Source organism: Saccostrea cucullata, unplaced genomic scaffold, assembly GCF_032062105.1.
Source record: "Saccostrea cucullata isolate Sc308-1 unplaced genomic scaffold, CSIRO_AGI_Scuc_v1 ctg2672, whole genome shotgun sequence".
Taxonomy (NCBI): Eukaryota; Metazoa; Mollusca; class Bivalvia; order Ostreida; family Ostreidae; genus Saccostrea; species Saccostrea cuccullata.
The window spans coordinates 1-13,789 of record NW_026938264.1 but is presented as its reverse complement, the minus strand read 5'-3'; the positions used below and the strand labels follow the sequence as shown (position 1 = coordinate 13,789).

The 13,789-nt window shown below is 35.5% G+C and overlaps 2 protein-coding genes across 3 annotated transcripts; one reads left to right on the top strand and one right to left on the bottom strand.

The window, feature by feature from the left end:
- Positions 1–6,496: 6,496 nt before the first annotated feature.
- On the top strand, positions 6,497–10,171 carry LOC134249861 (uncharacterized). 2 transcript variants are annotated; one of them, XM_062732226.1, is made up of 7 exons: positions 6,497–6,668; positions 7,376–7,524; positions 7,647–7,821; positions 7,952–8,040; positions 8,267–8,335; positions 8,710–8,784; positions 9,031–10,171. In XM_062732226.1, the coding sequence occupies exons 3-7, from the start codon at positions 7,772–7,774 to the stop codon at positions 9,696–9,698; spliced, it is 951 nt and encodes a 316-aa protein (XP_062588210.1). In that variant the 5' UTR covers positions 6,497–6,668; positions 7,376–7,524; positions 7,647–7,771; the 3' UTR covers positions 9,699–10,171. The 2 variants fall into 2 exon arrangements, with proteins under 2 accessions (XP_062588210.1, XP_062588209.1); XM_062732225.1 differs by having other exon boundaries at positions 8,707–8,784.
- Positions 10,172–10,825: 654 nt separating this feature from the next.
- On the bottom strand, positions 10,826–11,944 carry LOC134249860 (putative nuclease HARBI1). Its single transcript, XM_062732224.1, has 2 exons — positions 11,770–11,944; positions 10,826–11,439 (listed from the first exon to the last, which is right to left on the bottom strand). Exons 1-2 carry the CDS (start codon positions 11,942–11,944, stop codon positions 10,826–10,828), a joined length of 789 nt encoding a protein of 262 aa, XP_062588208.1.
- Between the last annotated feature and the right edge of the window lie 1,845 nt (positions 11,945–13,789).

Sequence of the window (13,789 nt, the reverse complement as noted above, 5' to 3'; positions counted from 1 at the left end):
GCAATTACAGGCATGTCGCAACCGGGGGGGGGGGGGGGGGGGGGGGGGGGGGGGGGCAACATTACCTTTACTGTTGAAAATGTACATTGAAAGGTTGGTTGCCCCCCCCCCCCCCCCCCTGCTTACCACAGTTAAGTGATATCAAGGAAATGTAGTATTGAATGCAAAGAAATTGGAAGGGAATGAAAGGAATTTGGCCTTGAAAATAGTTGGCCACTGCACCCCCCCCCCCCCCCCCCCCCCCCCCCCCAAGTAGGATTTTGGAGTCTTGGCTATTTCCTTTTTTTTGCTTGTCCACTTTTACAGGTAAGTAAAAAAAAATTCTCTCGCTGCCTCCCCCCCCAACTTTCAAAAATCAAAAATGATTTGGTTGATTGAATGTTCTTTAACGTCCCTCTCGAGAATTTTTCACTCATATGGAGACGCAACAAATCGCCAGTGGATAGTTACAAATTTTGTACTATACTCAGCACTCCGGGCAATTGAGCAGTGAGGGATCTTTTTCATGCTAGCGTATACTGCGACACGGGACCTTGGTTTAAACGTTCTCATCCGAAAGATCGGTATCCAAGTCCCACAGTGGGATTCGAACCCACGACGTAAGGATCAACTCCTTACTTCGCGATTCTAGATCAGACACTCTAACCACTGCGCCTGGCTGGAGACACTACATGTAGGAGATTGAAGAAATATCAGAAGTCTAGTATGATTTATATGGAGATAACGAATAGTATTCAAGCTCAAAAGTCCATTAAACAATACAAAATAGGTGCAGAGCAAACACGGACCTCCGCAACATCAGAGATGGGATCAGGTGCCATGGAGGAGTGAACATCCCCTGCCGACCAGTCACACCTGCCGTGTGCTCCTTGTCATTGTCGGGAAATAACAGAAAATCCGTCGTCAATTCAATGTATGAAGGATATGGAGAAAACAGTCAGTATTCAATATCAAAGTCCATAATACAATACAAAATAGGAGCAGAGCAAACACGGACCTCTAAAACATCAGAGATGGGATCAGGTGCCATGGAGGAGTGAGCTGCTTATAATGGACAAACAATTAGTATGAAAAACGTCAGTCAGCATTTGACTCAAAGGTAGAGTGTATTTGAAGACAAGGTCATGGTATCGACTAAAGAACTTACGAAATTATGACTTTAAACGAGACTGCTGATATTCTTGTTTCATCAGCTTGTTTATCAATAATTTACCTCGTTTTAGAAATTGTACATACGTATAGCATGCTCTTGCGTATCGACTCAACTGGGAGATATACTCAGTAAACTCCGTATGCAAGTTATGAAGGTATACTGCTGCAAAAGTAAGGGAAGTAGACGATTGAATAGTTCAAGTCATTACATTTATCATAGAGCGTGGTTGTTGGATTATCATTAACGTCTCTTTGAAGTATAATATCCAAATGTGAAACAGATGTGTCATACTCTGTTGTATCTCTTATCTCAAGCTCATCGGAATATATCGTTTCGAGATAAGAATGCGAATAACCATTGTTAATTGACAATACATCGTCGATATGTCTAAATAACGAGTTGAAGGCCACGTGTTTTCTTTATAAGATTTTGGTCAAAATCTGCTCCATATGAATACAAAAATAGGTCTGCTAATAACGGAGTGCAGTTGGTATCAATTGGCATTTCAATATATTGTTGGAAGACCTGGTCTCAAAAAAAAAAAAATTAGAAACTCAGAATGATTTTTAAAGAAAACAATTTTGCAAATGACCATTGAAAAGTTAAGTTAATTTACGAGTTCCATTCTTATTGAAACAGCAGCTGTCAATGATATCAAAGAGCCTGGACTTTAATTCATCGTGAGAAATGGTTGTGTATAAAGTTGAAAAGTCGTAAGTTTTTAAGCTTTTGATTTTGGTAAAGAAATTTGATTTCAAATTTTCCAAAAGTTCCTTGGAATTTTTATCGAGGGTTACTTCCTCAGATATCATATCTATATATACTAGATTCCGAAACTTCGTAAAAATCCTTACAAACAAAGATACATAGCGGGTTCCAGTAAATGTTCAACCAAGCCTCTTTCTATACTCCTCACTTAGATATTAACAGTAGTGAAGTAGATACATAAAGAGTATTGTGCACGTTAACTTCCATCAAGACATTTTTAGCTCTACTGGTCAGAGACCAGAAGAGCTTATGCGATAGTAATGCGTCCGGCGTCCGTCCGTCTGTCTGTCTGTCCGTTAATCTCAGCGAGATGTCGTAGGGACTAAAATATTTGGTCGGACGTCCACTACGACATCTCAGTCCACTTCCACACAACTTGATTAGGGATTTTTTGCTCAGATTTCGACAGGTTGTTTCAATCAATATGGGCTGAAATGAATTATCTGCTCGCTTCAACTTTTTCCTTTGAACATCCCTTTAAGTCTCTATCACGATAAAACTTTCCTTTCTTACCTTTAAAATGTTTAAATCCAACAAAATATAAAGTTGTTTATTTTTCCTCTGTAATGTCCAATTCATTTAAACCTCCGATGTTGAAGAGTTCCAAAAAAGTCTGCTTTGAATAATTCGTACTATAGTTCATTCCTATAGGAAATAGTAGTAGAACGAATAATTCAAAGCAGACTATTGTGGAACTCTTCAGCATTGGAGGTTTAAATGAATTGTACATTACAGAGGAAAAATAAACAACTTTATATTTTGTTGGATTTAAACATTTTAAAGGTAAGAAAGGAAAGTTTTATCGTGATAGAGACTTCAAGGGATGTTCAAAGGAAAAAGTTGAAGCGAGCAGATAATTCATTTCAGCCCGTATTGATTGAAACAGACTGTCGAAATCTGAGCAAAAAATCCCTAATCAAGTTGTGTGGAAGTGGACTGAGATGCCGTAGTGGACGTCCGACCAAATATTTTAGTCCCTACGACATCTCGCTGAGATTATCTGTCCGTCTCTCCGTCTGTCTGTAAACAATTTTTCAAAATGCTACTCCTCCTACAGTTTTGGTCTAATTTCAATATAACTTGGCACACAAGTAGACTACACTAAGATACATAATTCTGTGTATCGGTTTTTGATTTCGATGAACGGTGTTGCCGTGGTTACTAAAAATAGAAATTTCTGTGAAATTCTTTCAAAATGCTACTCCTCGTACAGTTTTGGTCTGATTTCAGTATAACTTGGCACACAAGTAGACTACACTAAGATACATAATTCTGTGTATCGGTTTTTGATTTCGATGAACGGTGTTGCCGTGGTTACTAAAAATAGAAATTTCTGTAAAATTGTTTCAAAATGCTACTCCTCCTACAGTTTTGGTCTGATTTCAATATAACTTGGCACACAAGTAGACTACACTAAGATACATAATTCTATGTATCGGTTTTTGATTTCGATGAATGGTGTTGCCGTGGTTACTAAAAATAGAAATTTCTGTGAAATTCTTTCAAAATGCTACTCCTCCTACAATTTTGGTCTGATTTCAGTATAACTTGGCACATAAGTAGACTACACTAAGATACATAATTCTGTGTATCGGTTTTTGATTTCGATGAACGGTGTTGCCGTGGTTACTAAAAATAGAAATTTCTGTGAAATTCTTTCAAAATGCTACTCCTCCTACAGTTTTGGTCTGATTTCAGTATAACTTAGCACACAAGTAGACTACACTAAGATACATAATTCTGTGTATCGGTTTTTGATTTCGATGAACGGTGTTGCCGTGGTTACTAAAAATAGAAATTTCTGTAAAATTGTTTCAAAATGCTACTCCTCCTACAGTTTTGGTCTGATTTCAGTATAACTTGGCACACAAGTAGACTACACTAAGATACATAATTCTGTGTATCGGTTTTTGATTTCGATGAACGGTGTTGCTGTGGTTACTAAAAATAGAAATTTCTGTGAAATTCTTTCAAAATGCTACTCCTCCTACAGTTTTGGTCTGATTTCAATATAACTTGGCACACAAGTAGACTACACTAAGATACATAATTCTGTGTATCGGTTTTTGATTTCGATGAACGGTGTTGCCGTGGTTACTAAAAATAGAAATTTCTGTAAAATTGTTTCAAAATGCTACTCCTCTTACAGTTTTGGTCTGATTTCAGTATAACTTGGCACACAAGTAGAATACACTAAGATACATAATTCTGTGTATCGGTTTTTGATTTCGATGAATGGTGTTGCCGTGGTTACTAAAAAAATAGAAATGTCTGTAAAATTGTTTCAAAATGCTACTCCTCCTACAATTTTGGTCTGATTTCAGTATAACTTGGCACACAAGTAGACTACACTAAGATACATAATTCCGTATATCGGTTTTTGATTTCGATGAACGGTGTTGCCCAGGTTACTTTAAATAGAAATTTCTGTGAAATTCTTTCAAAATGCTACTCCTCCTACAGTTTTGATCTGATTTCAGTATAAGTTGGCAAACAAGTAGAATACACTAAGATACACAATTCTGTGTAACGGTTTTTGATTTCGATGAACGGTGTTGCTGTGGTTACTAAAAATAGAAATTTCTGTGAAATTCTTTCAAAATGCTACTCCTCCTACAGTTTTGGTCTGATTTCAGTATAACTTGGCACACAAGTAGACTACACTAAGATACATAATTCTGTGTATTGGTTTTTGATTTCGACGAACGATGTTGCCGTGGTTACTAAAAATAGAAATTTCTGTAAAATTGTTTCAAAATGCTACTCCTCCTACAGTTTTGGTCTGATTTCAGCATAACTTGGCACACAAGTAGACTACACTAAGATACATAACTTTGTGCATCGGTTTTTGATTTCGATGAACGGTGTTGCCGTGGTTACTAAAAATAGAAATTTCTGTGAAATTCTTTCAAAATGCTACTCCTCCTACAGTTTTGGTCTGATTTCAGTATAACTTGGCAAACAAGTAGAATACACCAAGATACATAATTCTGTATATCGGTTTTTGATATGATGAATGATGTTGTCGTGGTTACTAAAAATAGAAATATCTGTAAAATTGTTTCAAAATGCTACTCCTCCTATAGTTTTGGTCTGATTTCAATATAACTTGGCACACAAGTAGACTACACTAAGATACATAATTCTGTGTATCGAATTTTAATTTTGATGAACGGTGTTGCTGTGGTTACTGAAAATAGAAATGTCTGTAAAATTGTTTCAAAATGCTACTCCTCCTACAGTTTTGGTCTGATTTCAGTATAACTTGGCACACAAGTAGACTACACTAAGAACATAAAGAGACTTTATCAACGATCATTATTCTATTTAATGCTGTTTATAAAGTTTCAAATCCCAGCTGCTTAAGTACTTTCTCTTCCTTTGCTATAAGTTCAAACCAGTAGAGCTTCAGTCTCGACAGAGACTTCTGGTTGTTTACTTGTGTTTTCAACGTCCCTTTGAGATATTTTCACTCAAATCGGGACGCCATCACTTTTCGATGGAGAGCTGCCAGTTTATTCCTGTTCTTAGTACTTAGGGCCTCTAAGCATTGATGTAGTGCGACACCGGACCCCGGTTTATACGGTCTCCATGGAAGGACCGGTCACCACGCCCTACAGTTGTATTCAAACTATTTGAATTGTTAAATAAAGATATAACTATTTGAATTATGTTTTTAAGTCTGTGTATGTGTTTAACACAAATTTGCTAAATAAGGGCATACATCGCATATTATTGATACACATGTACATAGATTAGACCAAGCAGCGAGGTAGTCAGTTACAACATAATTTTATTGCAGAATGATTTGATAAATGTCTTTTAAGTTTGCGGACAATAATATGATATTGATCGCCCTATTATCAAATACAAACATAGGTCTCTCCATATCAAATAAGGATATTCTTTGAGGAAGTTTTTAAAATGGCATTTAAATATAACCATTTACTTAATTCAATTACATGTTGAAGAAATGAAACGATTTGACTCAATGGTTGAACTAAATGTTCACTTTACACACTAAATAGTTCTAAAAGTCGGACTCCAATACTTATAAATGTATCTGCCCTCTTGCAATGTAACTTTATTTTCTAGACTTTCTTTGTAACAAAATTATATCCGTAATTAGGACAAGAGGCCCATGGGCCTTATAGGTCACCTGAGCATCATGCAACAACTTTCCAGTGATTGAATTTGGTTCATGTTATAAGCCAGATGCTATGTATTCACAATTTTGAAAGAGGCACCATTGATCATCATAACTATACACTTAGCAATTGCTTAGTTTGGTTACTAAAATGCATTTCAACTAATCAGTAATATTCAGCAATAATCAGTAGTGTCCCTACCACACATGAACCCCTGACCCTAGGTCTACACATTACACAATTTTTCAAAATGGCACCATTGCTTTTCAAAAATATTTGATTAATACCAAGGAGCAGATTTCAAACTATTCATTCATTTTCAGTATATAAGTAGAGCCCCTCCCCTCTATGGTACCCCTGACCCTGGGACCTTGAAATTCACAATTCTGGAAGAAGGACCCTTGCTCATCATAACTATATAAGGGCGTCTTTGGGCGAGAGCAAGAACTATGTTCTTGTTTGTTCTCGGAACAAGAACAAAATCTGTGTCACCCAAACGTCAAGAACAATCCAGAAGAACTTGTTCCTGGAACAAAAATTTTGCACCACCTCAATTGCGGGAACTTAAAGAACAAAAATGGCGGACAGAGATTAGAGAGGTGATTTGTGGATTTTGTTTTTAACTACTTTATCAACTTTACAATGCATGATAATTATACTGCTGTGTAGAAAAGAAGACATCCAGCGGTAGTAAAAAAATAATCCTAATCTAAAATAAGAATATACTTTTTTCTCGATATAAGTAACAAATTTGTTAACTTGAGATTCCTCTAACTAATAACTGAAATTATTTTATGATATGCGGTAATGTGCGCTGTGGTTGGAATGAAACGAATCATGGGGGAAACTTTTTATAACTAACATATTACGTACTTATTAATCAATTTTTATTGATAACATTACTTTTTAGTCAAAATTGGCCTATTTTCGCCTAATATTTTAAAAAATTAAAAAAAAATTCTAATATGAGGGATCGAGAATAAATATAATAAAATGTGTAAATCGTTTTATTAGGGTACATGACAATGATTAAATTTTTTGAAGGCTTTGTCCAATGATAATTTAAATGTAATGGTAAGTGTATCAAAATAAATAATGCATAAAATTGAGAAAGAAAGGAATTTAAATAGTTTATCTTCTTTTTAAAATAAATAATTATATAGAAATTAGATTACTAAGCCTGTTTAAGAGCATAAATTACTACAAATAAAATAGTTTTGTGTCCTGCATGTAAATTCAGTGACATTAGTTTGCATGAATATTTAAATACACGAAATATGCATGAAATTCTTTTTCTTAATGGTAGATGTCTACAGAAATCGACACAATAAAGTGGACTTGTTATATTTGTCATAAAGCCCCATCCCGTTTTGTTTGTGCATATCTCTCGGAGCAAGAGGATAGGAAGAAAACAACAATTTTTATAGAGGGACCTACAGATTCTGGAGAATACAAGTAAGAATTGTAATGCTCATGAAACTATCAAAAACTAAGGTTGACATTTATATTTTTCGTTTTACTATTAGGTTTTACAGTTTAGAAAGTTTCAATTTAAAATAAACACAATCTGATTTCAGGATTTATCTAAGGTGTGTCAACTGCCACTTGTCATTTCATGCCAGCTGCTCGCAGTTTGAGATCCATACCATACTATTAGGGGAAACAGCAGCATCGGAAATCCTTTGTAACAGTTGTGCATAAAATGGCCAATCACAGAAAGACCATCACACAGGAAACCATGCCTTTGCAATCGTTAGTATTTGAGTTAATATAATTTATAACGGATAACATGTTTTATCTCAAAAAATTTCGAGAGCTTTAAGTTTTAAAAAATATCTGAAGTGGTAAATGTAATCCAAAATTAATTCATATATATTTGTAGCTCTGATGTACTTGTAACGACATCCGGTGAAAATGTTATCGTTCAATGTCCAGACCATTTAGTAGAAACTTTAACATCACCTGACACAGGTACTATTTTATTTGGCATTCAGTGTTATTTTGTAAACCGGACAACGAAAAAATTATAGTCTCACCAAACACATTACATGTATATGATTACATATTCGTCTAATGTCTGTACCATTGAGTAACTTAGTAAAAATAAAACCCAAAGTTAAGAACTCAGTCTTACTTACACAATCAAACTGTAATTACTAGTAAAATGCATTTGACATTAAATATTGGTCCAATGCAGATCCAGCTGTAAAGAATCTCATTTGGAAAGGGTTATTGAGTCAGAGTGCGGGAGAAGGTGGTTCCGAAGGTAAGCTTGAATGAATGTTATTCAATAAATCCAACAATATATTTTTTAAATTTTTATTACACATGGCAATGCATTGGCGTCGGATGCAAAAAAAGTGGGGGCTAAGTGTTAGAATTTTTTTTAGACCTACAAAAAAACCTGACAAGCAAAACAAAATGAAAGGGTGGGGGCTAAACCTACGCCGCAATGTTCAATGCTTATACTAAGTCCATCTTTGCCCAAAAAAGGGGGAGGGGGCTAACCCCCCAACCCCCCCCCCCCCACCCCACCCCAGTGGTTCCTATGCCTATGCAATGAAAAAACATTTCAATTCAACAAGTGGTTTTGTGTAGTTTACTACTAATATATATTAATAATCAATTTTCGAAAAGCAGGATTGGATGCCAAAATAAATTGCAGCCAGGATGATGATGATTATACAGGGGACAGTACAAGCAGTAGTTTGCCAGGTATTAAACTAGATCTTATAGTTAATTAACTTCAAAATGGTTCCGACAAATACAGGGCAAATTCAAAGTTTTCTTTTTTTCTTTTTTAAAACAAAAACAAAACTAAAAATTAAGATAATTTATGATATCTGTAAGTGATAGCTCTCTAGTCTTCATGTACTTCAGATAGTAAATTTGAATAATTATTATGGTCACTGTCATTGTTGATAATTTCTTTAACATTTAACACCCTTGCAATAATTTTAGGTCAACAAAAATGGAAAGATACAGAGAGTAAAATGTTGATTGATCTCAGAATTAAAATGGATGATGAATTTAGAGGCAGTAAAACACATAAGGCTTTATGGAACAAGCTTGCAGACACTATGAACAAAAATGGTATGTTTGTTACCGGAGAAAAGTGCAGCAATAAGTGGAAAAGTATTAAGAGAGACTATAAAACAGTAGTTGATAAAAATGCTAAGAGTGGGAGTGGAAAACAGAAGAAGTGTAAATTTTTTGATGAGCTCAACAACTTGTTTGGCAATAAACCCAGTACTCGGCCAGAATGTGTTGTGGACACAAGTAGTTTTATCACAAAAAGCAAGGCCCGGACAGACAGTTCCACAGAGAATGCCACAGTGCCAAACTGCCCTCCAAACACCACAGCCTCTGATACGGATGAAGATTCAGATTCACAAGCAGTCCAGATAAGAAAACGCAAAATATTACATGGTAAGATGACTGCCACCAAAGTCAAGAAATCTGGAACAGACAGGCTTATAGACTGGCTTGATAACTACAAAAGCGTACAGCAAGATATGCAAGAAAAACAACTGAAATTTCAAAAAGAGCAAGATGAGGAAAAATTTCGAAGGATGGATAGGTTTCTGGAATTGATGTCAAAACAAACAGGGAAGAAGGATGAAAATTAGTGATTTGCTGAGCATTGCACTTCAAATGATATTAATTTTTTTAATCATGCCAGTCAGGTTCAGAATTTTGTTTTTATTCCTAAATTACATACCTTTTTGTGTCATGTGCAGAGCCTATTGTAAGTAAAATACATTCAAGCCATTTAATGTTTTTTGCACATCATGTGCCAGGATCTGGCTTGTCCCAAAGCAGAATTGATGGGTTTTTTTATATGTTATATGTGCATTTTGTCATTTTATTATGAATATTGTTTTACACAGGCAGTGAGGCAATAAGCACCTGGAAGTGTTCAAACATTTTTTGTTAAATTATCATTTCAAGTACTCATTGTTTACAAATGATGTAAAGATGTTTTTTCCTATTTTAATCATCAAGGTTTTCCTTAAAATGATCAAGAGAGCTTTTCTGATTTAATGGAAACATCTGTCTGTCTATGTTGTCTGTTAACTTTTCACTCTGATGACTTCTCCAGAATAACTACACCAATATCAACTAACTTGCCACAATGGGAAAAATTTTATTTAGGTGAAAATTTTTTTCCAAAAATTCAAATGCCATGATTAATTAAAGAAATACTGAAACATCGTCAGTTAGCATATATTCAATAATTTTTTTTAATCTGGACCCCATTGGAAGCTAAGATGGGACCACCTATATTTTAAAACTTGTACTGATTTCTGCTTTTGATCAGGCGAGCAATGTGGCCCATTCCCATGAATATCTTTTTTAAATGTGATACATTACCTTTTTAATGATAAGAAATATCACTTTCAAGATCAAATGACATAGAAATCAAACTTGTTAAACATTTTATATATCTAGCATATCTTGATAATTCAACCTGTATTTGATGAAAATATTAATATATACAAATCATTTTTGCAGTATAAGCCAGTGTTAGTAGTTTATATTAGCATGTATACAAGCTTGAAATGAAAATTTCATTCAAGATGATTGATTTTGTGATAGGCATAATTCTTTTCATTTGTAAACTTGCATAAAATGATATTTAAATAAATGTTTTCTCTAAAGTATACAAATTGTATATTGATATTTCATAAATCTTCTGTACTTAAATCATTCAGGTCAGCATAGTTTAATGACAAATATTTTTCAAATGGCATATTCAAAGAATGGCAACAAGTCTATCTCTTATGTTAGTTCCATCAGCAGCATTCTGGAAAACATTTGGATATTGGTTGATGTCTTCAGCCTGTGTCATATCTATGAAGTCATCGATGTAATCGTCGCAGATAATGCACATGTTGTGCAAAATGCATGCACTTATGACTAAATTACACATGTGTGTCACAGAACCAACATGAAGATTTTGAAGTCGTCTGAATCGTCCTTTCAAATGACCTATCGCTCTTTCCACACATTGTCTTGCTGAGGAAAATATTCTATTATATCTTCTTTGGGCATTATTTAAACGTCCATTATCCCTGAATGGAGTCATAAGCCACCACTTCAAAGGATAGGCCCCATCGGCAATAATGTAATGATTTTGTAAGATTTTCCCATTGTTTTCCGCATAATGAAAGATACCAGAGTTACGCAAGACTCTCGCGTCATGGGTACTGCCAGGCCATCCCACGTTTACATCATTTATCATTAATTTGTCATCCACAATGAGTTGTGCTTGAATGGATGCAAACCCTTTTCTGTTGATATAATCTTGCTGGCCCCCAGGACAATTAACAATCCGGATGTGAGTGCCATCCATAACACCAACAATTCCTGGAAAAGTAGTGTTTGTTTCAAAACCTTCTGAAATGTGTCTCTGTCTTTCATAAGATGGCCAAGATATATACTGTTTTACCCTTGCGCTTAAAATTTCTGCAACATTTTTAATACATGTGTGTACAAACCACTCGCTTACGCCAAAAAGCAGAGCTATTTCTCTCTGACTGTCCAAATTCGCCAAATACCAAATGAATATGTAAAGTTGATCCTTGGGTGGTATTGGGATATAGCCCCCATGATTGATTTTCTTCAAAGGGTCCCTAAATTCATTTAATAAATGAGAATACATTGTTTTGCTAATTCTTAAGTGTCTTCTAAACTCACTCTCCGACCATACATCAACAACATTGTCCACAAAATCTTTCACTTTAGGTCTTGGGTCATTTTGTCCTGCTGATATTGATGAAAATATTGGTACAGGGTCATTAAATAAGCAGGGAAGTTGCTTTTCTAATAAAAATTCTTCCAAAAAGTAATATTTCCCAAATAAAGACGCCATATTGTTTTTGTTCTTAATATCAAACTTGTTGTTAGGGCGTTTGTTCTTGAGAACAAGAAGAACAAGTTCCTGGAAGACCTTGTTCGTTCTTAGTTGTTTCGCCCAAAGACGCTCTAAGTAGTTCACCTGCTTAATACCCAGGAGCAGAGAAGAAAATTTTCAAATATTTAATGTATTTTCACTATATAATCAATAGTGCCCTGCCCTATCACCAGAACCCCTGACCCTGGGCCATAAAATTCACAATTTTGGGAGAGGCACTCTTGCTCATCATAACTGTGTACTTAGTTAGTTTATTTAATACCTAGGAGCGGAGAAGAAGATTTTCAAAGAATTCATGTATTTTCACTATTTAATCAATAGAGCCCCGCCCTAACACCAGAACCCTTGACCCTGGGGCCATAAAATTCACAATTTTGGTAGAGGCACTCTTGCTCATCATAACTATGTACTTAGCTAGTTTATTTAATACCTAGGAGCGGAGAAGAAGATTTTCAAAGAATTCATGTATTTTCACTATTTAATCAATAGAGCCCCGCCCTAACACCAGAACCCCTGACCCTGGGGCCATAAAATTCACAATTTTGGTAGAGGCACTCTTGCTCATCATAACTATGTACTGAGTTAGTTTATTTAATACCTAGGAGCGGAGAAGAAGATTTTCAAAGAATTCATGTATTTTCACTATTTAATCAATAGAGCCCCGCCCTAACACCAGAACCCCTGACCCTGGGGCCATAAAATTCACATTTTTGGTAGAGGCACTCTTGCTCATCATAACTATGTACTTAGTTAGTTTATTTAATACCTAGGAGCGGAGAAGAAGATTTTCAAAGAATTCATGTATTTTCACTATTTAATCAATAGAGCCCCGCCCTAACACCAGAACCCTTGACCCTGGGGCCATAAAATTCACAATTTTGGTAGAGGCACTCTTGCTCATCATAACTATGTACTTAGCTAGTTTATTTAATACCTAGGAGCGGAGAAGAAGATTTTCAAAGAATTCATGTATTTTCACTATTTAATCAATAGAGCCCCGCCCTAACACCAGAACCCCTGACCCTGGGGCCATAAAATTCACAATTTTGGTAGAGGCACTCTTGCTCATCATAACTATGTACTTAGTTAGTTTATTTAATACCTAGGAGCGGAGAAGAAGATTTTCAAAGAATTCATGTATTTTCACTATTTAATCAATAGAGCCCCGCCCTAACACCAGAACCCCTGACCCTGGGGCCATAAAATTCACATTTTTGGTAGAGGCACTCTTGCTCATCATAACTATGTACTGAGTTAGTTTATTTAATACCCAGGAGCAGAGAAGAAGATTTTCAAAGAATTCATGTATTTTCACTATTTAATCAATAGAGCCCCGCCCTAACACCAGAACCCCTGACCCTGGGGCCATAAAATTCACATTTTTGGTAGAGGCACTCTTGCTCATCATAACTATGTACTGAGTTAGTTTATTTAATACCCAGGAGCAGAGAAGAAGATTTTCAAAGAATTCGTGTATTTTCACTATTTAATCAATAGAGCCCCGCCCTAACACTAGAACCCCTTTTCTGGGGCCATAAAATTCACAATTTTGGTAGAGGCACTCTTGCTCATCATAACTATGTACTTAGTTAGTTTATTTAATACCAAGGAGCAAAGAAGGAGATTTTCAAAGAAATAATGCATTTTCACTATATACTCGTTTTAGCCCCGCCTTTGCATTAGAACCCCTGACCCCAGGGCCATGAATTTCACAATTTTGGTAGAGGACTCAATGCTGATTACAATCATGCAAACAGTTTGACTGCTTGGTGTCTAGGAGTAAAGAAGAAGATTGTTAAAGAT

Bases quoted from the DNA above. Each gene is read 5' to 3' on its own strand.
- LOC134249861 (XM_062732225.1), top strand. From the start codon at position 7,772: ATGGCCAATCACAGAAAGACCATCACACAGGAAACCATGCCTTTGCAA. The intron at 7,822-7,951 runs GTTAGTATTTGA...ATATATTTGTAG, and splicing joins GAAACCATGCCTTTGCAATC to CTCTGATGTACTTGTAACGA. The intron at 8,041-8,266 runs GTACTATTTTAT...GGTCCAATGCAG, and splicing joins TTTAACATCACCTGACACAG to ATCCAGCTGTAAAGAATCTC.
- LOC134249860 (XM_062732224.1), bottom strand. From the start codon at position 11,944: ATGGCGTCTTTATTTGGGAAATATTACTTTTTGGAAGAATTTTTATTA. The intron at 11,440-11,769 runs GTGAGTTTAGAA...CTACTTTTCCAG, and splicing joins TGTTGATGTATGGTCGGAGA to GAATTGTTGGTGTTATGGAT.